This window comes from Lissotriton vulgaris, chromosome 6, assembly GCF_964263255.1.
Source record: "Lissotriton vulgaris chromosome 6, aLisVul1.2, whole genome shotgun sequence".
Lineage (NCBI taxonomy): Eukaryota > Metazoa > Chordata > Amphibia > Caudata > Salamandridae > Lissotriton > Lissotriton vulgaris.
The window spans coordinates 791,769,990-791,790,525 of NC_141694.1; the positions used below are offsets into that span (position 1 = coordinate 791,769,990).

Here is a 20,536-nt window from a genome sequence, read left to right on the forward strand (position 1 = left end):
TTGACATAAGTGAAGGCGTGTATGCTAGTTCCTTGCTAGCTGAAATTTGAACATGGAGACCTGCAGTTGGTGAAACTTCAAAGAGGACTGTACTGAACTCGGTACTGCTTCTGCTGCACAGGGGTTATCTGCAGCTGCGCTTTGAATTTTTTGTGCTGCATAGATGCTTTGACCTTAGGGGGATCCTGCCTAGCCTACAAGAGGGGGGACACCCAGGAAAGGGGAAGTGGTGAGTGGTCTCCAAAGGCACAGTAGCCCTAGAGCCAGTTCTTTCACTTGTTGGTGTTACTGTTTTCTGTGGCCTATTCCATTTTAAATGTGTAATAAAGTATTTCTTTCATTTCTAAAGTAAAGCATGGTGGAATTGGTTATTGCTCTGATGGTTAATCTCTGAATTATGAGTTTATGCACCCCCACAGTGCCTCCCTCAAGAGTCTGTGACTGCTTGCTGTCACTACTGCTGAGAATCAAGTGATGAAGGGGTTGTATTTGCCCATTATACAATGCCATAGTACTATGGGCCCACAGAAACTAAAGGCAATCTACCTCAGCCCCAATGGCTGAGTCCCAGTAGCTCCTGCTGGCCTTATGAACATACAAAGGGGATCTGACAGTGAATCCTGATTCATGCATTAGATTCAATAAAATAACAAACCATAACAGAATACAGATAACAAAAATTGAACATATGTGTGAAAGGCAAAACAGAAGGAGCACATTTCCAAACCACTGCATACCAGTGTATAATCCCCAGAAAGGAATCCCTGTTGAAAACCACTGAGCATGGTTACAGGGATCAGGAGAAGCTGACGTTTATCTTTCATATGCCGGAAAGTAGCTAGAAAATATGTAGACAAGGTCACATCTTCCTCTTCCCTTTCCTGGCCTTCTTTGAGATCAATTTGATCCAGAAATGTTGCAACAATCAGCACTGCCAGCACACCACAACCTGCAAAAAATTAAAAAGAACAATCAGGAGGTAGGCCCATTATTGGTACTGAGTCCTGCTTGCAGCACAGTACATATTACATAGTGACAGACTGAGCACTCATCAGTGCTGGCATGCAGTTAGAGTTTGTGCCTGCATTGAGTACAGAAAAGTTTTTGTAAGATCAGGAGAACTGTCACTGTCTGCGACAGGTGCTCTTAGTTACGGGTGTACCGGAGCACCAACAGGGTTCGTGCCCCGAGGGTGGGGGGAGGAGAATCCAGGCCTAAGTATAATTTGTCAAGGAATCAAATTATCCTTCATGGCTAGTCTGACACTAAGGGCAAGATTTACTAAATTTTCACACAACGCGGTACAGCAACCATATTTGCTGCACTACATTGCGTGAGGGGAAAAACAGCAGAGAGCTATATCTACTAAGATTGACCAGCTGTTGCTGACATCCCCTGCACTGGTATACAGAGGTGATTGTGAGCTGTCTAGAATGACCATTGTTCTGGAAGCTACAATTCCTATGCCTAGATAAACTCTGAAGCATCCCATTCATTGGCTATGTGTTGATATTTATGAGAAGTTAAAACACATCTCCTTGTTTGTGCCTGCTTCAAGGAGGAGCATTGATGCAAAGGCAAGTCTGGCTTTATTAGATGGTCAAGATTTGCATCAAAACATATGAGTGTTTGCTGACCTGCTCAAGTAACAACCCAGTACTGCCCCCTAGACGCAAAGCCACATAAAACGGTATAAGGTGCCATTTGCGGTGAAAAAAGAGCACCTTTTCAGCACAAAATAACTTTTGAACTGGAAAGTAAATACTCTTGCGAGACTTTTCTTGGGCTTGCATGGCTTTGTGTGACTGTAATCTAGGGCAAAGCCTTAGTACATCTGCTCCTAAATGTTTACTTACACTAAAAGAGAAGCAATGCTTGAAGAAAAGGTTCTCACACAAGTAGACAAACATTGATTGGCTACCGATATTTCTGAACTGCCAGCTCCCCAAATTAACAGATGTCAACATTCTTACTCATAGAAACAACTTTAATGAGTCACCAATTTTTTTCCATGAAGAAGCATATCTTACTCAGGAAAAAATCAGGAGTAAGTGACAACTATACCTGCAGTAAAAGGTAACTACTCACAAACAGTGTTTTGTGAAAGACTCCTGAATATTTATAACTGATTTACATTCAAGATGTGAGTAATTCATGCGACACATCCTTTACCAGGCATGCGTTACTCTGCATGTCATTACCCCACATTTTTATTACTGCAAAATCTTTCTCAACGCAGGGATTTACATGTGCAAACTATTACAACGCATTCCCCAAAGGAAAGCCCACTGTGGAGTTAGAATAGTAAATTGCGTTGTAATAGGAAATGCGATGTACTGGATAGCATTGTAAAGCCCTGTGTTGTAGAATATTTTGCGGTGTAAAAACTGCAGGGTAATGGCACGTAGAGTAAAAGTGTGCTAGGTAAAGTGTCCTGTTTGTAATTCACACCTACCCTTACAATATACTTTTTGAATCAGGCTCTATATTTTTATGAGGCAAATGTATTAGCGAATACTTTAGTTTGGCTTACCAGAGTGCCCTTAACATTATCTACACAAGCAATAAAAGGAAAATTGAACGATACTAATGAAGTTTTCTTTAATACAAATATATTACTAGGATATTTAATGTAAATAGATTACTCCAGACCTCAACACCTATGTAGGCATAACATTGTTTGGCACTACATTACATATTACTTTTAGATAAATAATGGACAAATCTGTTTGTGAGTACACGTAGCTGACAAGTTTGCAGATTGCTTATGTGTGACATTTCCAAATTTCAGTTCACTTATGAGTGACATTCAAATACAAAATGTGTGACACTTAGAGAGACACTTTATTTTGAGTAACACCAAGAGGAGTTGGACGAACGGCTAGGGCGGTCGACCTTGAATCTGGGGAACCAGGTTTGAATCTCTGCAATAACGTTGAACATCCTGTGATTCTCGGTAAATCACCTATTCTCCCCGTGCCTAACAAAAATGAAAGTGTCCTCATGTAATGCAACTGGTGCTATGTAAAGTGGTCTGACACCTTCGGGTCAAGGTCGTGCTATATAAAACTCAGTAAGTAGAAAAGTGCATGGAAATATATAAATATCATAAATATCATCCTTTTGAGCAATGAAAGGCTCAAAAACACCATCAAACAAGTGTAAAAACCCTGAAATTGAAGGTTAACACATGCTTTATAATGACCACTAAGGGACCTATTTACGAGCCAGTTTGCGTTGTGTTTGCACCACACAATGTGGTACATGCACAACGCAAACCTTAGGTGAGATTTATGAAGCCACGCAAGGCCACTTTGCGTGGCTCTGAGTGGCTCCATAAATCTGGAGTTAAGCAATGCAACACAAATTGCTGCATTACCTTACTTTGCGCAAGGGAGGCATTCCATAGGTGTTGCGTGGATGTTACCCTGGTATTTGACACATTCCCAGATTTACTAGAATTGGTACAATTGGTATTGTGCCAAAAGTATACGTCTTCCCAGGAGAGACATAAAGAGGAGAACTATCTTTATTTCTCCTCGTTACTTCCTCTTTCTATATGTGCTGCATTGTGCAGCACACATAGAACAAGTAAAATGCGTCTCAGGATTCTGGACAACCAACACTCACTCATTTTCAGGTGAATGTACACATGAGATCAGAATATGCAGCCATTCACAGGGCAAGAGAACCAATGACTGATGTGGACTAAACCGTTGCCTCCTGCAGTTTGCGGTCATGGATGGAAGCAGATTGTAAATGATCCTCAGACAGACCATTGGTACAACATAATTAACGGAAAATCTTTCTAAGCACCTGTATGTATATTGTTGAAAATGTGTGGTATTTCCCCCTATTTTTGCCTTAACTACCCTATTTTTGGTGAACCTATTCTTGTTGAGATTAGAACTCTGCACACATTACTCCGGCTAACTAGTGGTATAGTGCTTGTGCTCTCCTTTCTAAACATGGTAAAATTGGCATGCACCTAATTGGCACATTAAATTGACATATAAGTCTGTTGAAAATAGTACTAAGTTTATCCAGAATATGTAAATCAAATTAATAAAAAACTGTGCATATATAAATTAAATGCTAACAGTGGGCTGCAACATTAATTGTTACACTCACTAAACTAGCACTGTAAAACATATCTTAGGCCTGCCAGTTCAAACTATAGTGCACTTTCACAACTGCAATTTCAACCTGCCAAAATAAACTTTTTGCTAGGCCTGAACCTTCCTTTTTAATACGTATAAGTAACCACTAAGTCAGCCTCAAAGGCTCACAGGGCAGAGGGCATGTTATGTAAAGCGAAGGACATGTATATTTCATGTTTTAAAATGTTGTGGCAGTGAAAAACCTCTGTTGTCGCTATTCACTTCAGCAAGAATAGATCTCCCATAACACTTTTTTACTTTATTAAATTTAATAAGTGATAGATTCACTATGGCAGCAGTAGAAAAATACTTCTTCCACTCCTTTTACTGGTAATCTAAAATCCACTTTAATGGTAAATTCGGAATTTAAATTACTATTTTGAAAATTAGAAAATTTACATTGTTGGGCCTAAATCAGATGTGCCTTTCTGCGAGTGTCAAGGGTCACATGATTGTTAAAGGCTCTCTTGTGAAGTAATATGTATTCCTTTTGGACAGGGGACAAAAAGGCCTTTGGTGTGAGGAAGAGTGTTCCTCTCCTGAGCAGGACAGCGGGGGCAGTACCCATCCCCATCTGTGCTACAAAGAGTAGCCTGAGGGCTGTAAACTGCCCCTTACTGACTCCTGAAGATGCCTGGTCCATCACTGTGAAATTCAGCTTACGCCTGGACCTGCCTGCCCTTTGTTTCACTAACCAGGCTGAAGCTAGACCCAGGGGAAAGGAAAGAACTGATCAGAACCACTTTAGGATTAATCAAAAGGAATGTACCTAACACACTGACTGGAACTGGGTTTAACAGTGGCAACCCCAGAATCTCTCATCAGAACACCCCTGGTCCCGTAGAAACTCATAGGAAGGGCTGCACTGTTGTCTGAAGCCTGGAAGAAAACAGGGCTTGCTTGCCTTGAAAGATTTTCTTTGTTACAGGATCCTGACAGGCAACTAAGAAGAGATTCTGGCAATAATTAGTGCAGTGACAACACCTTGCATGCAAAGATAATCTGTGAAATTTCATTTAACCAAATACCTATCTGTAAGTATCAATATAGAGTAATAACAATCCACCCTTAAATGCCTATTGACTTTAGCACAACCAAGGTTTCAGGGCTACTGCATTTAATATGAATTTTCGGACCAAACAGATCAAAAGTCAAAGTCAACGTTTTTATTGATTTAGATCCCATTGGAGATGCACAATATAATACGATTTAAATATAAACAAGCATGACACATATCTATGACAGTTAAAACAATTTAAGAAATGTAAAAATATTGAAACAGATTGATTCATTTGGTGGAGCTTTTACCATATTAATCAATTCATAAACTTTTACTATTTTGCATTTAAAATGCAATGGCATTATAAAATATCTTCTAGCTTCAAAAACAACTGTGTTCGGGCAGAAAAAGAGTGCATGGCTGTGGTGTTGTACCCCATCACAAAGATCACATATTCTTTCCATACTGACACTGCCAGATCAGTGCCTATTGCACACATTCAAAGGCAAAGTTCCCCGTCTTAGCACAAGTTTTGTTCCCCTGACACTATGGTCCAACAAAGAGGTAGATATTTTTGAATCTGCTTAAAAGTTACTATATCTGGATGTATGAATTTTTAAAACAATCAGTGACAGATGACACTAGAATAATTCATTCTATGGGCTACCATTTTTCAATTTTCTTAAATAACTGAAGTAGAGCAGGAGTCCACAAAAATAAATGGACTATTGTACATTGCAGTTTGGTGATGGCAGTCTTGAGATTGACAATTAAAGTATAGTCTTCTGGGTCATAAAAAAAAGTTTCCTGCTTTAGCAAATCTCTTAGGGTGCCATTAGAAGGATATAGTAATTGATATGCTCATCTCAGTACCTTTGCCATTGTTAAGAAATAAACAAAGCAAGGCTTGTGCTGGGACCAAAGAGCATAAAATACAATAGAGGGATTTTTGCTCTGTAAATTTCCAATAAAACTTAAAGTGGTGCTTTCCGGAAGAGTTTATAAAAAACATTTTCTTAGGAATGTTTATTTTCAAAACGTTTTCTTCCGCAAAATAGGTTAAAGTATTTATGTTTCGCTGGAGACCAATTGGAGTGAGATCAAAAATAACAACATTGTCCGCATAACAACATGCGAGTCTTGTGAAGCAATTCTGGGAGAGAAATTCTTATCATTAATGAATTGAGCAGGTTAATCATAAATATAGCGGAGGAACAAAAGAGGAGCTAAAATGCAGCCTCCTTTCAAGCCATTTTCTGTGTGTATCTTCGAAGTGAAGCCCTTATTCCCACCCATCGGGACTTTAAAACAGGTGGGCAAATGCAATGGAAAAATCATTTGTAATTCATGTATAGGTATCCCTAGCCTGACCAGTTTCCTTCAGAAGGTAGGTCTATCCACCCTGTCAACTGCTGTTGAGAAATCAACAAAAGCAGATTATGAAATGTGTTATTTTGGAAACACCTATCTATCAACCAAGGTTTGGACTATATCAATAAACAGATCAGATATAGGGAAATTGAAAAATCTTGGATGTATATTTTTCCTAGTGAACCAAATAGGTCTCTAGCTGTTATCAATGGCTTTCCACCATAGCCAACGTAGACCTGCTACATTTGTTATAAGCCTTCCCACGAGGCAGCTATCAAGTATACAATACAAACATGAACATTTTTACAAAGTGCAGATGTAAAGACTACATATAATCCCTATAAATAAAGCCTATAAGGATTAATCTAGTGTAAATCATGTACCCTCATGGTTTAATTGACTCAGTCATCAACACCAAAACCCTTGCTTACCAAGGTCAGCAGGGTTCTACATAACAAATTACCTGCTTTGAGGCTTTAGCACAGTGTAATAACAATTCACCTTTAACAGCATATTGCCTTTAACACATGCTCTTCACAATAAGTATGTAAAGCCTTCTTACTCAGTCATATTAATAGAACACATGTAAGGAATCTGACATAACTTTTTCCCAGTGAACCTTTAAGCCTTCTAGCCTTTACCAATGGCTTCACACTAAGTCCAACACAGGTCTACTGACATATGCATGAACTGATAACTACCACGTATAAAGTGTAAAATTACAAATATTTATAAAATTACAGTTGACAAAACAATATACAGCCCCACCAATGGCTTCACACTAAGTCCAACACAGGTCTACTGAAATATGCATGAACTGATAACTACCACGTATAAAGTGTAAAATTACAAATATTTATAAAATTACAGTTGACAAAACAATATACAGCCCCAACAAGAATACTGTCAGTGAAACTCTGCTTCCTGGGTTTGTCAGAGTGGGTGACCAACAACAAAACCCTCTCTTATGATAGTAATCAGTGTGATTACATGTCAATAAATACCTTTCTACAGGATGTAACTATGTGATAACAATCTACATTTGGAGGCCTATTGTCTTTCCCTTGTGCGTTCCACTAAATGTTAGCGAGGTCTACTGCGTTTGTAATAACTTTTCATAATGCACAGGCCAAATGTATGGCATCTGGCTTAACCTTTCCCTTTACACCATTTAAGCCTTTTGCTGTTATAATTAGCTTCTCATAATAACCTACTCAGATCAACTGTGTTTAGCATGAGCTATCCCACAAGGCAACCATCACTCATACAGTCATAAAATTGCAAATGTATACAAAATGACTGTTTGCAAAGAAAATACTATCCTAACAGGGCGACGCAAGGATTCTCACAGTGCACATTTTCTATACTCAATGTTTGTCATAGTGGTAACCAACACCAACCCCCTTGTCTTCTAAGGTCATCTGTGAGGTTACATCTAACAAAAATGTATCTGTAGGCTTTAATGCAGAGTAATAACAAACCACCCTTAAATACCTATTGACTTTAACATATGTTTTTACAATCAATATAACAGGTCTACCTCCTTTATTGTAACTTTTGATTAAAAGCTATCAGGCTTATAACCTTTAACATTGGCATGTCACCAAAACCAACTAAAGCCTGCTATACTGTGCGTAAACCTTCTACAAGGCTAAAATCCTGCATACACTAATAAAAGTACATACAATACAAAATTACAGGTGGAAAAGCAAAATTCTGTCCCTCCAACAAGAGCCTAACAACGGTTATTTTAATGCATATCTTCAGTCCCCACAGTTTAAGGTAAATTACCCACATCAAATATTTGTTTAGTACTGTAATTTGTGAAATTATATATAAAAGAAATACCTGACTACAGGTTTTTAGCATAGTAAAATAACAATTTGTCCTCTAAAGATATATTTAACACGTGCTTTTCACAATAAGTTGGCCAGGCCTCCAGCTTTGTTATAGCATTTCATAATAAGCAGATCAGTCCTATGAAATATGGCATGACTTTTCTCAATGATCTAAGGAAGCCTTTACCAATGGATTTGCACCTTAACCAACACTGGCAACCTTCAGGTATACAGTTATAAAAGTACAATTATGTTAAAAAAAATACAGCCTGCAAAACAATATACAACCCTTTTCAATAGGGCTTAACAAGAAACAACACTGTGAAAATCCCCAGAGTTTGTCAGTCGCAAAAGGCAAACCAGGAGTCACAGCTTTGACCCCTGGCGACCCCTGAATGCTGTCAATGGGGCTGCAATGTCTCCCTTAAATGGTCGGTGCAGAGTGAGTGCACTGGTGAATCCTGAATTATATAAAAGCACTAAAGGTCATGGATATAGAGAACAACTGTTGACCTTTAGCCAGGCACAGAAATGTACAGATCCTGAACCATGCAGCACGTGAGCCACGGCACACCAGAGATAATTCACCTGAAGCCATGAGAAGACATATTCACTTGAGACCCTATACCTGGCAATAGGTAAGTCTGCCAGGTCCCTCCAAGTTTGACAATATCCTGTCTTGGCAATACAGAAGACCCACTCATTTCTGATGGCCCATATCGCCCTTTAACAGTGGGGTCAATTGAAGCCTTAAAATATTTCTCTGCTGCTCGTGGCAAGAGGATTGAGGAGACTTTCGTTTGGGAGAACTACAGAGCCCAGGAGACTCTGCAACCTGTACACCTGTGCCGCCACGCCCACGCCGCTGCCACTACTTGACTCCTCGCGGGAGCCGCTGGTGGAAGGAGGAGTGAGGAGACTTTCGTTTGGGAGAACTACAGAGCCCAGGAGACTCTGCAACCTGTACACCTGTGCCGCCACGCCCACGCCGCTGCCACTACTTGACTCCTCGCGGGAGCCGCTGGTGGAAGGAGGAGTGAGGAGACTTTCGTTTGGGGGAAGTACAGAGCCCAGGAGACCCTGCAGCCTGCACATCTGTGCCGCCACGCCGCTGCCGCTACTTGACTCATTCGCGGCCCCCGCTTCGCAGGAGCCGCTCATGGCAAGAAGAGTGAGGAGACTTTTGTTTGGGGGAACTGCAGAGCCCAGGAGACACTGCAGCCTGCACATCTGTGCAGCCACGTACACGCCGCTGCCGCTACTTGACTCCTTCGCGGCCCCCGCTTCGCGGGAGCCGCTCATGGCAAGAGGAGTGAGGAGACTTTTGTTTGGGGGAACTACAGATCCCAGGAGACCCTGCAGCCTGTACACCTGTGCCGCCATGCCCACGCCACTGCCGCCACGCCCACGCCACTGCCGCCACGCCCACGCCACTGCCGCTACTTGACTCCTCATGGCCCTCGCTACGCGGGCGCGCGCGGGTCAAAGCCTGGGCAGAGGACGGGCTCGTTTAAGTTCGTTGTAACCCGGTGCAGACCGGACCTGGGCAGCCCTCTAGCGCCTGCTTTTACACGGTAGGACGTATTGCTTTGTGTAAATACATGTACCAACCTTTATATCTGTACCAGTGTAATGGCGGGCCGTGAAAGTAGGAGTAAAAAAATGACAACGGGAGGTCATGTTGCTGGGACCCTGGACAATTTTATTTTGAGGGCAAACTCATTACTGGACCATGAGATAACCTTGTTTGAGTGTCGAATTTCGGAAGGTATTGCCTTCGTGAAAAGATCTTCGTTGGGTCACCTTGCGAATGCTCGCACACCAGAACTCTGCACCCCAATATCTGTTAGGGATGCGCCGGATACCAGTTCAAACAGTGATACTATCCAGGCTCTGGGAAGATCCATCCCAAACATGGAAACGCAGCCACTGCCAGTAGCTGAGACTAATACTCCAATGACACTTGAACTTAACCAGGGAGTAGGCGGACTGGACAATTCTACAATCAACAGTTAAGAGGGAGAATGGAAGGCACTATACCCAAAAGGAAGCAGCTACCTGTGGCAGAAAGCCTAAAATTGCTAAATGTTCTGAGAATGCTGCTCGAGGGGCATCGGTCCAGGCTTTGAAGACGGTAAAGGCTACAGGTAGTGGGACAGTTCCACCCTTACTGCCCCTGGCTATAGCACTGATCCAAGAGGGGACAAACAAAGCAATAATATCGCCGACAATGGAGGACGCGCTCTTGGCAAAACTGGGCATCCTACTCCAAACCTCACTTCAACTGTTTGAACTGAGACTTTCACGGATAGAGCACCAACTGACAAACATTGAAAAAGCTACAATAAAGGCCATGGACTATGTTAAGTTGTACAATGTGAGTTCCGCCCAAGCTTCAGCTGGAAAGGGGGGGCCCCACGCCGCATAATCCAGTAATGCCTTCTGATCACCCTCTGAACATGTGTCAGGCGCAACGCATGTAGTTCCTGTTGTTTCACCGGCCAGCTTACCCTCTGTGGCTATTCATGGGAACACAAATAATATTCTAAGTACATCAATTAGAACTGATTTACCCCCAGATTCGAGTCCGTATGTTGTAGTCCTAGCCGGGGTACCCGAACACCTCAACACCAGAGAGGAATCCCACCAGTCTTTAAAAAACAAAGTCATAGACTGGTTGAGCAGAAACAGACCGCTCCCGGCCCATACCAGCAGCGAAATCTTGCTAGTTCGAAGGGTAGCCTGGGTAGGGCACAGAGCAAAGAATATCAAGGGAGACTGTATGCTGGTAAATTTTAGAGATGCCCATACGGTATCTCATATTTGTGGGGGGTGCAGTCAAATTTTGGGTCAGTAATACAATCCCTGCCATTGTTGTACTTCTATCTCCCAGGCCACTTCCATCCAAGGCCAGACATCGATCTGAGCTGGAAGATGGTGGGGTCCTGTGTAGGGGTGGGTTGTAATAGGGAGAGGCATGGAGTTCCACCTGTACCCTTTGATATTTGCACCCAAAATAGATATAGCTGCTTGGACATGGTTGACTGACTGGAGCACAGGCATGCAGATCTTGTTGGGTCACCTAGAGGGAGTGAGTGGATTTAAGGACGTAGGGGGACAAGAGGGATTCGCCCAAGTACCTCTAGCAACACAAGCATAGGGCTAAGTATGTTGAAGATAGTTCCCCTCGCCCCCATACTATCCATCAAACTCCTATTGTAAGCGACCCCGAATGTGTATAAAAATATACCACCTAAGCCCCTGCTGTCCATACTGGCTGAAGGTAGCCTGCCGGGACCCGTGCTCTCTGGCATAGGAACTTCACAAGGTGGTCAGAACAAATTGACCCCGAGTACTGACCCGGGAAGGAAGGCAGGTACAATCAAGATATCGACACGGAATGTGGCTGGCCTGCCAAACAAAATGGCCTGCCCTGACTGGGGATCTTTTGGGGATAACAACAATGTGTGTCTCTTCCAAGAGACATGGGCTCGCGAAGAGCAGTACCGGGGGGGGGGTTTGCTTCATTCCATGTGCCAGCACTCTGGGGTGGGAGAGGCAGACCATTGGGAGGCCTCATTGTGTGGTTTGGCTCCCATCTGGGACGTACTGCATCAACACTAGTAACCCACTCGAGTGATGTCCAATGTGTACTCACTTGGGCTAATCACTTGAAGCTTGCCCTTATTGATGTTTACTCCCGTCCTGTGAGTATAGCCAGTGAGTCTAGGACTATTGAAGAACTGTCCAACTTCTTGCATACCCTCCCGAGTGACATCCATCTGTTGGTAGGGGGTGATCTGAATTGTCACTTTGAGCCACTAGAGGGTTTGAGGGACGATGTTTTAGTAGCACAAGATGATTATTGGTCTATACCTTCGACTCAGGCCCCATCCCCGAGAGCATGGTCTCCTCTAGCCATACAGATCACAGCTCTAACATTAAACCACTCTCTACGAGCCTGTAATGGGCGCACCCCCTCTGATAGTCCAGCAGAGTGTACTTTTATTAAACCTGGCCAGATGTCACGCCTGGATTACATCTTGGCAGAAACACGGTTATGGCCACTAGTTATAGATAATAATGTAGTTACACGAGCAGAGAGCGACCACAATCCCTTGATCCTTGAGTTGGGCCCGCTTGGCATTGGTGGGAGCAGCACTTCGACCCCTGGGGATCCTGCCAACAGACTCATTCTTACCATTGACAGGCGCAGAGTCAAATGGAACAAACTTGCTGATCACCCGGAAGAAATCTGTAAACTTTATAGCAGGATTGTCCCTATATTTACTGAGGTGGAGGTGTTAATTACGCAACCAGTACTTTCAGACCATTTTACCAAAATGCAGGCGCTTCATTCGGACCTAGTATCCAACTTGGCGGATGTATTCAATCCTCTGCGAAAAAAGAAGAGCATAAGGGCTAGATAGCAATCATCTGAATTAGTACAGGCCCTAAAAGACAATACTGATACAACTGAAATTAAAGCCAGGAGAGCACATTATAAGGACATGACAAAATGTGCAAAGGAGGAGTGGGACTATGAGAAATGGGCTAACCTATCTATTGCGCTAAGAAATAAAGATCCCCGGGAATTTTGGTCAATAGTAAATATTGGTTCGGGAGAACCAAAACCGGCCATTGAATCGAATATAGCACCTGAAGCCTGGGAAACCCATTTTCGGGCTTTGTACCAAAACGAGGAGCAGCTAGATGTTCATGAATCTATAATGGTACATCCAGCTTTCAATCCATACCAAGAGGTGGAGGCTGATTTTACACTCACCGAAGTATGCAATGCAATTTCAAAATTTGCCATGGGTAAAGCCCCAGGCTTAGACAAACTCCTGGGTGACCTTTTTAGGCAGGAACCGAGGATATGGGGACCATATTTTTTGATCCTTTTTAACGCAGTCCTGGGAGGTATTGCGGTGCCCTGCACTTGGCTGGGTGGGGAGATAGTTCCTTTTTTCAAAAAGGGTTCTCCTCTGCTCCCAGCCAACTACAGGCCCATCAGCCTCATAGATGTCCCCAGAAGATCTTTGCCAGGTTAATCCTGGACCAATTGCAGGATTGGATGGAGGAGCACATAATCCTTAGTCCTTACCAAACGGGCTTTAGGAAGAACACCTCTACTATGGACCAAATCTTTTGTCTTTCTTTATTGTTTTGGAAAACAGTAAATATAGAGAGTGGCAGCCTCTATATGGTGTTTGTCGACCTCCGCTCTGCTTTTGATCAAGTCCCACGGACAAAACTATAAATTGTGTTCCTCGAACTGGGCATACCAGTCCCACTCCTGACAATACTGATGAGGCTCAGGCTCCATGATGCGAATTTCGTCCAAGTCAGATGTGGGAAAAATGGTGCATTGGCATTGAGATTTCCCATTGGCAGGGGGGTAAGGCAGGGCTGCGTGCTCCCACCGACCCTTTTTTTCCTTTATGTCAACGGGGTAATCTTGTACTTGAACGGACTACAGAATAATGATGCCCCAAAGTTGGCTGGCAGTAGGGCCGCCGCCATTATGTTTGCTGACGACACCCTCTTGCTTTCTAAGTCCCCTATGGGGATCCAGAACATTTTGGACGGTTTTGAGGACTTTTGTAGACTGAGGGGTTTGGAGATCAACTTGCTTAAAACAAAGTTTATGATTTTCAACTCCCCAGTAACCACCCTTCCAAATCCAAGACTAGGCACATCAAGTCTGGAAAGGGTTTCGACTTTTGATTATCTGGGGGTTACCCTCAATGAGAATCTGACGTGGGGCCCCCGGCAAATCAAGTCTCAACTAAAATTGTCCCAACTCGCTGGCGGTATTTTGAAACTATCTAATACTTCCTCTAATAAACCGGTTGCCCCACCTTTGGAGGTATATAAGACGCAAGCGAGGGGTGCGATTGTCTATGGCGGGGAACTATGAGGATATTCATGCAGGACCGAAATCATAAGGACAGAAAATAAATATATAAGACAGCTGTTGGCCCTACCTTCTAGCACTCCTCTCCTGCCTTTAAGGCTTGATTTAGGACTCAGGCCTATTGATGAGATGTTAGCACTCAAACTGCTAAGGTTCTGGCGCAGGCTCTGGGTGACTCTGGAGCTTGCAAACTATAAACAGGAACTAGCAGAACTACTGACCCTCCCTGGGGTAGTGAAAATTCCCTGGCTTAGATTTATAAAGAATGAATGTCTAAGGCTAGGATTAGATGCCCTATGGTCTGACTCAGAGAAAGGCTCTAAAATGATCACTCGAGAAAACCTCACGAAGATATACTATGAAAACAAACATACTGCTGCTTTGTCTAACTCTGAAATTGGCACCCTAACTGCTTCCTTTTTAACCGTTAAAGATTTCTATTACTTTGAAGAATTCATGGATGAAATTTACCTTCTTTTAGCTAGGAAATTATATATACAGTGGCGATACGGGGTTTTACCCCTGTGAGCTTTGACTAATAGGTGGTCCCCAGTAACGAACGAAAAATGCCCTGGGTGTAACTGTGACAGGGAAAATGATCTGCACGTTCTCTTCTTCTGTCCAGCTTACAGTAAGCCCAGGAAGTACTGGCTTGTACCCCTTTGTAACAATTTGGGTTTTAATCACTGTATGCATGCTTTTAGAGTTTTTAAAACAAACACAACTAGAACAATTGTTTTTCTCGTCTTGCAATTCTTGGTAGCAATGTGGCGCAAGCAAAAGTTTTTAATTAATGCAACCCATATATGAATGTGATATGTAGCTTCCGCTTCATGGATAAGTTGGGTTCTTTTATATTTGTAACAATCTTTGTTTGTTCTTTTTTTTGCTGTATTGAATGAAATTGTCAACCATGAATTATTGTTTTTATATGTTGTGCATCTTTTATGGCTTATCGCCGAAATAAAGATTTTATGATGAATGGTGAATTATATAAAAGCACTAAAGGTCATGGATATAGAGTACAACTGTTGACCTTTAGCCAGGCACAGAAATGTACAGATCCTGAACCATGCAGCACACGAGCCACGGCCCACCAGAGATAATTCACCTGGAGCCATGGGAAGACATATTCACATGAGACCCTATACCTGGCAAAAGGTAAGTCTGCTAGGTCCCTCCAAGTTTGACAAAATCCTGTCTTGGCAATACAGAAGACCCACTCATTTCTGATGGCCCATATCGCCCTTTAACAGTGGGGTCAATTGAAACTGTGCAGGCAGTCATCATCTCTCACCTTGACTATGGGAATGTTCTCTATCTGGGTACTTCCCATTCCTCAATTAAGCATTTGCAGGCTATTCAAAATGTTGTAGAATGACTGCTTTTACATATGCCTAAGTGGCAATCTGTGTTCTCTCAGCTGTTTGCTCTAATTTGTCTTCGAATGGAAAAGCAGATTCAATTCAAGACACCACTCTTTACAATTAGAATTTGTTTTGAGTGGGCAATATTGCTTAACTCTTTTGTACAGCCCTATGTTCCTGCTAGAGCACTTAAATCTGCTAGTTCCAACCTAGCCATCCATCCTAGATTTAGAAGAGCCAGGGTGGGTGGCAGGTTCATTAAATTGCTGGCTGTTATATGTCTTGCTCACCTGTACATCCCGACAGTTCTGAATAAAGAGAAGTGAAGACAATTCGTACCCACCCTTAAGTCTCTGATCCCTCAGCACTGAGTAGAGACAGTGTTTGAAGAAAAGAAACCCAAGGGAAGGGGGAAGTGGATAAAATAACAAAAGAGAGACATACACGGCTCAACACTGCTCCTCTTGTGACGTTCACAGGTTCACTGGCAAGGTGGGCAGTTTGCTGTGTTATCTATTAAAGAAAAACAATAAAGAACATTACCTCGCTATTCTTATTGGGTAGGTAGCATCACCTTCTTATCTAGACTAATTCAATCATATTCTTTATACCTCTTAGAATTCTGGTATTTTCCGTCACCAGAGAATGGCTTTTAAATAATAGGAAGTGATCTTCGAAGCTAGAGAAACAAATACACAAGTTACCCTTTATGAATAAAGGTGTGACATAGATATACTGGAAAACAAGTGGCTCAACTCACTGTCGCTTCTCTAGAGATCATATCTAAATAAATCTACGCCTTTTAGTCCGTGTTATAACATGCACACTAAAACTTTCAACAAGCGCAATGTTATGTTAGTCTCTGTTCACCTTTTCGCAACAAAATAGTGGTTTGAACATATAAGTATATGCAGAGTTCAAAATAGGGAAATGCCAAGGAAGAGTCTTCAGGAATCTCAAATATGACTGACTTTAGTCGGCAGAAGAAATGTTTGTACCATCCGCTTTGTTTGCGACTTGACGATCCTTCAATCCTTAATCAAACGGTAAATGCACTTACTTGCTTTGTGATATGCTTTCCTCTATCTAACCTTGTTTTCCTTTTGTTGCAGGTGGCGCCGTAAAGAATAGGGGACTGGACATTGTAGATGGCCCGGAAGTGCTGGGGAAAAACTGCGGAAGCGGACCGGAAATCAGGATAGCCTCGGAAGACAGCCGGAGCTCAAGAAGCCTCGGAAGACGAGAGCCGGGCGGCAAGAGTCCAGAGGCCGAAGCAGGATGCTGGGCACACAGGGAAGAAGGTGAGTCTGGAGGCAGGGTCCGTGCGTGAGATGATCAGGTAAGGGAGAATCCAAACGAGCACAAGCAACCGCGAGTGCTCCGCTCTTTATTTTATACCGGAGCTGCGGGTGGGGCTCACATGCGCTGCACGTTGTACCAAGAGCGGTTATAACACGTGCAGTGCTTCATTAGGAATTCAGATATCAAATATGAAACGTGTACAACGGTTCCTTCTCCATAGCCATGGGTGATACAAATACAAAAACAACAAGCTTTGGCAAATGTAATCCCCCCCTTAACATGCAACATCCTGATGCCACTGTACAATATACCTGCTGGCATAACCCTAGCCTGGATTAATGTGTAAACAAAGGACATGCCCTCTGCACTAAACAATTCCTTACATGGCCTCCAATTGCTGGAATTGCCCCCTCCTCACCTTCGTCATAGACCTAATTAAGGGTGGGCGGAACTCACGGAAATTCCACTGAGTTACATAAAAACTCGATATTCTGTGGAGTTCTGCGAATTCGGAACATCACGCTGCTTGAACTGATGTTTAACGCTGGGAGCTTGCACCATGCTGTAAAATTAGCCCAAACGGCACCATACAGACCACCAGAGGGCGCTGCTTCTTTCTGCTGCTCGAGTAGATTTTCTACTAGACGACCAGCTTTCTCAATGGGAGTGTTTGATACCTGCCATGACCAACAGTAATAAGAAATCTTACTGGGAGGCATTCTAGCACCTGAAAATCACGCAATGGGATGCTAATTCTTGCTCACGTTTGCCGTGTACAAGAAAAACTCCGCCACATGGCTGTTAGCAAAGTTTTGTCGCAACTCAGCTTTCCAAGCGTAATGCAGAGTGGCCAAAATTCCACGAACTCTGTCGATGGTGGAGCGGAATTATTAGGAAACAGCTAAAAACCTTTTTTGTTAGGCAGCTTTGACTTTCTAATGATCATTCAATATTGCTGGGGAGTCCTGGTTGGCACCAATGCGCTATATAAATTAACATACATAAATTTAAGATACCAGTAAATCAGAATAAGTGAACATTTTAAAAAATGGCGCTACTATCTTTAAACAATCTTCTACTATGATGTTTTACAGATGATGTACTGATTGTGACAAAGTGCTCTGCTGGCAAAAGGTCGATGTTTGTTCAAACTTTAAACTACAAAAATATATAAATATATGTTGACTTGAACATTTTTCTAATATTCTGCTTGAATATTTGCCTCACCGAATGCCAAATGTTATTAGCATAAAAGCCGGGGCTCATCAGTAGTAAGCACTGAGGTACGGAGAGGGTGAGTCTGAGATTAGCTGAGAAAAATAGAGGTGTAATAAACTAAAATAGACTGCAAAATAAGTGAGGGGAGGGAGGTTTGAGGGTTATAGGATATTCAGGAGGATAACGTTTTATAGTTGTCTGAGAGGTGCAAGTTGGAAGGTGGCCCTTGATCAAAAAAGTAGACAACACCTCTGAAGCCCTTCAAATCTATCCATGGTTTGGGGTTTCTGTGTGTTAGACAGACAGCTAGGGACAGAAACCAGACCAAGGGTGCTCTGGGCGGCATTTGGGCCCATACTACTGTGGATATTATTAATAATAATAGATCGATTATACCACTGCTAGTTCAAGACTCTAAATAACAAGTGTTACTCTTAACTAATTTATTGTACTTAATTTACCGAAATTGAAAGGGTGAAAACCTAAGTCTGCCCTGTCAGTATTTGAACTCATGACCATCAAAATGGCCCAGTTATCTCTAGCAAGTGTTCAATCCACTTCACCATACTGTCCAGGCTTATTCCACGCTGTTTATCTCTAAGTCTGACTCTGACTTGAATATTAGAAGTGATTCATTAGCCTTGCAAAAAATGGTTAATGCCATCAGTTCCTCGAGAATGGTGTGTGTTGTGCTGTATAGAAAGATAGCTACATACATACCATGCTTCACATCAGTAATGCTGATGACAAGGTGTACTGCCTTTTCACCTTAAGTGGAGGTATTGCAGAATGGAGTTTACACAAGACTGACTTTGCATCATGCCTTCACAACAAAGGTTCTGCATTACAGTTTGTTTGTAAAAGGTTGTTGTTCTTTTCCATTGATTTCTCACAAGCAACCCGTGGGCATTGCAAAATGGATTAAATCAATATCTTGTCTCCCTTTGCAATGTATTTTCACAAAAGAATGGACTGAAGAGCATACATTAATCAGACTGATTTGGGGTTCCATTCAATACTCAGTATACACGTTGATGTGTTTTTTAATGTTTGAGTCCACAAGAGAAGTTCTGGCAGTCCGTAACAGTGAAAATCTAGAAATAACCCCCACGCCACGGTAGGTCTTTTCCTAGGCTATCAGGGTTATTAATTTTTGTTTTTCAAAAACCAACTCCTGCTTTGAGAGATTTTTGGGTAAAATAAAAATCCATGAAACATGAAACATGGCGGCCAAGCAGCAAACTTTCAGTGTCTTCAGGGGAGCCGCCATAGCAATGGTACCTGTGAATGCAAGAAGCTCTCTGCAAGGCAGAAGGAGAGCTCGAAACATGTTGGGCAGTAGTCAGCCAAAGCAGCAGAGGTTATTACATTCAACCCCTTTGTGGATGGCAAGCCACCCACCAAGCTCAAGATGAGTTACTCAAACTCCTGTGTGTTAACCCCTAATCACCCTAGTCACCAGTGGCTGTGGCACTACTGTTTTGCCCAAAGAAAAAACAAAGGAAAACCTCAATTAAGCCAGAAGGGCTGCTGGAGAGTGTAGCGCCCCACGGAGCAAGAAGGTAACGCACACCAGTAATTCGCCCTGCATCCCATACGGGTCATGAGCAGCACAGGGTTTTATTTCTACATTCAGTTCAGCTTGGTTAATGAAAAGAATTGCCCCTGTTCATAAAACAACAATCAGCACAGACTTTAGAAAAAAGTAGGGTATGAGAAATGTACATAATTTGCTTCCACCTAGTTATGTTATTTTTCAGCAAACTACACAGAATTGCGTGAAATGCAAATCTGTCACCAATCACCAAATGCATCAATTCTTTAAGTTTTGCCCTAGAAACACATTGCACTTGAAAAAATAGTCAATAAAAACAAGTGCCATGAGCAACAGCTGCTTGCGTTCTGCTGTTCCTGTGAATTTGTAAAGGCGCCACTTTGTGCTTAATTATGTAGATTGACGTAAAGGCATCATTTTTGCATTTTACATTACAAGGGAAACTCAAAATTCCTAACTTTATGCAAATTATGCCATAGTAATTTAAATTTCACTACCATTGATCTAAAAGAACAAAACATGTATAGCTTTGAAACAAAACAAACAATTACAAGTGGCAAGGGAAATGAAGAGCATGGGGGGATCAGAGTGAAATGAGTGGCTGGACCATAACACAGAATGGAAACACAATTGAAGGAGAAGAGACGGGTATGACACTGTACGTCCCTTCACATTACACCTAACACAAAATATTAGTACAGTGGCACTTACAAAAGAATGATAAGCCATGTAATCAATGCTCCAAGATTATTGGGGCTCACATGTTTACAGACTAAAAAGAGCTTCAACCTTAATATATTGTCTG

General features: G+C 42.3%; 1 protein-coding gene across 1 annotated transcript in view; it reads right to left on the reverse strand.

Annotated features, from left to right (window-relative positions):
- Positions 1–20,536, reverse strand: part of LOC147708012 (N-acetylglucosamine transporter UNC93A-like) — a 324,953-nt gene that overhangs the window by 32,487 nt on the left and 271,930 nt on the right. The window contains exon 6 of the mRNA XM_086926826.1: positions 738–949. Coding sequence (XP_086782952.1) covers positions 738–949 — 212 coding nt within the window. The remainder of the gene's footprint in view (positions 1–737; positions 950–20,536) is intronic.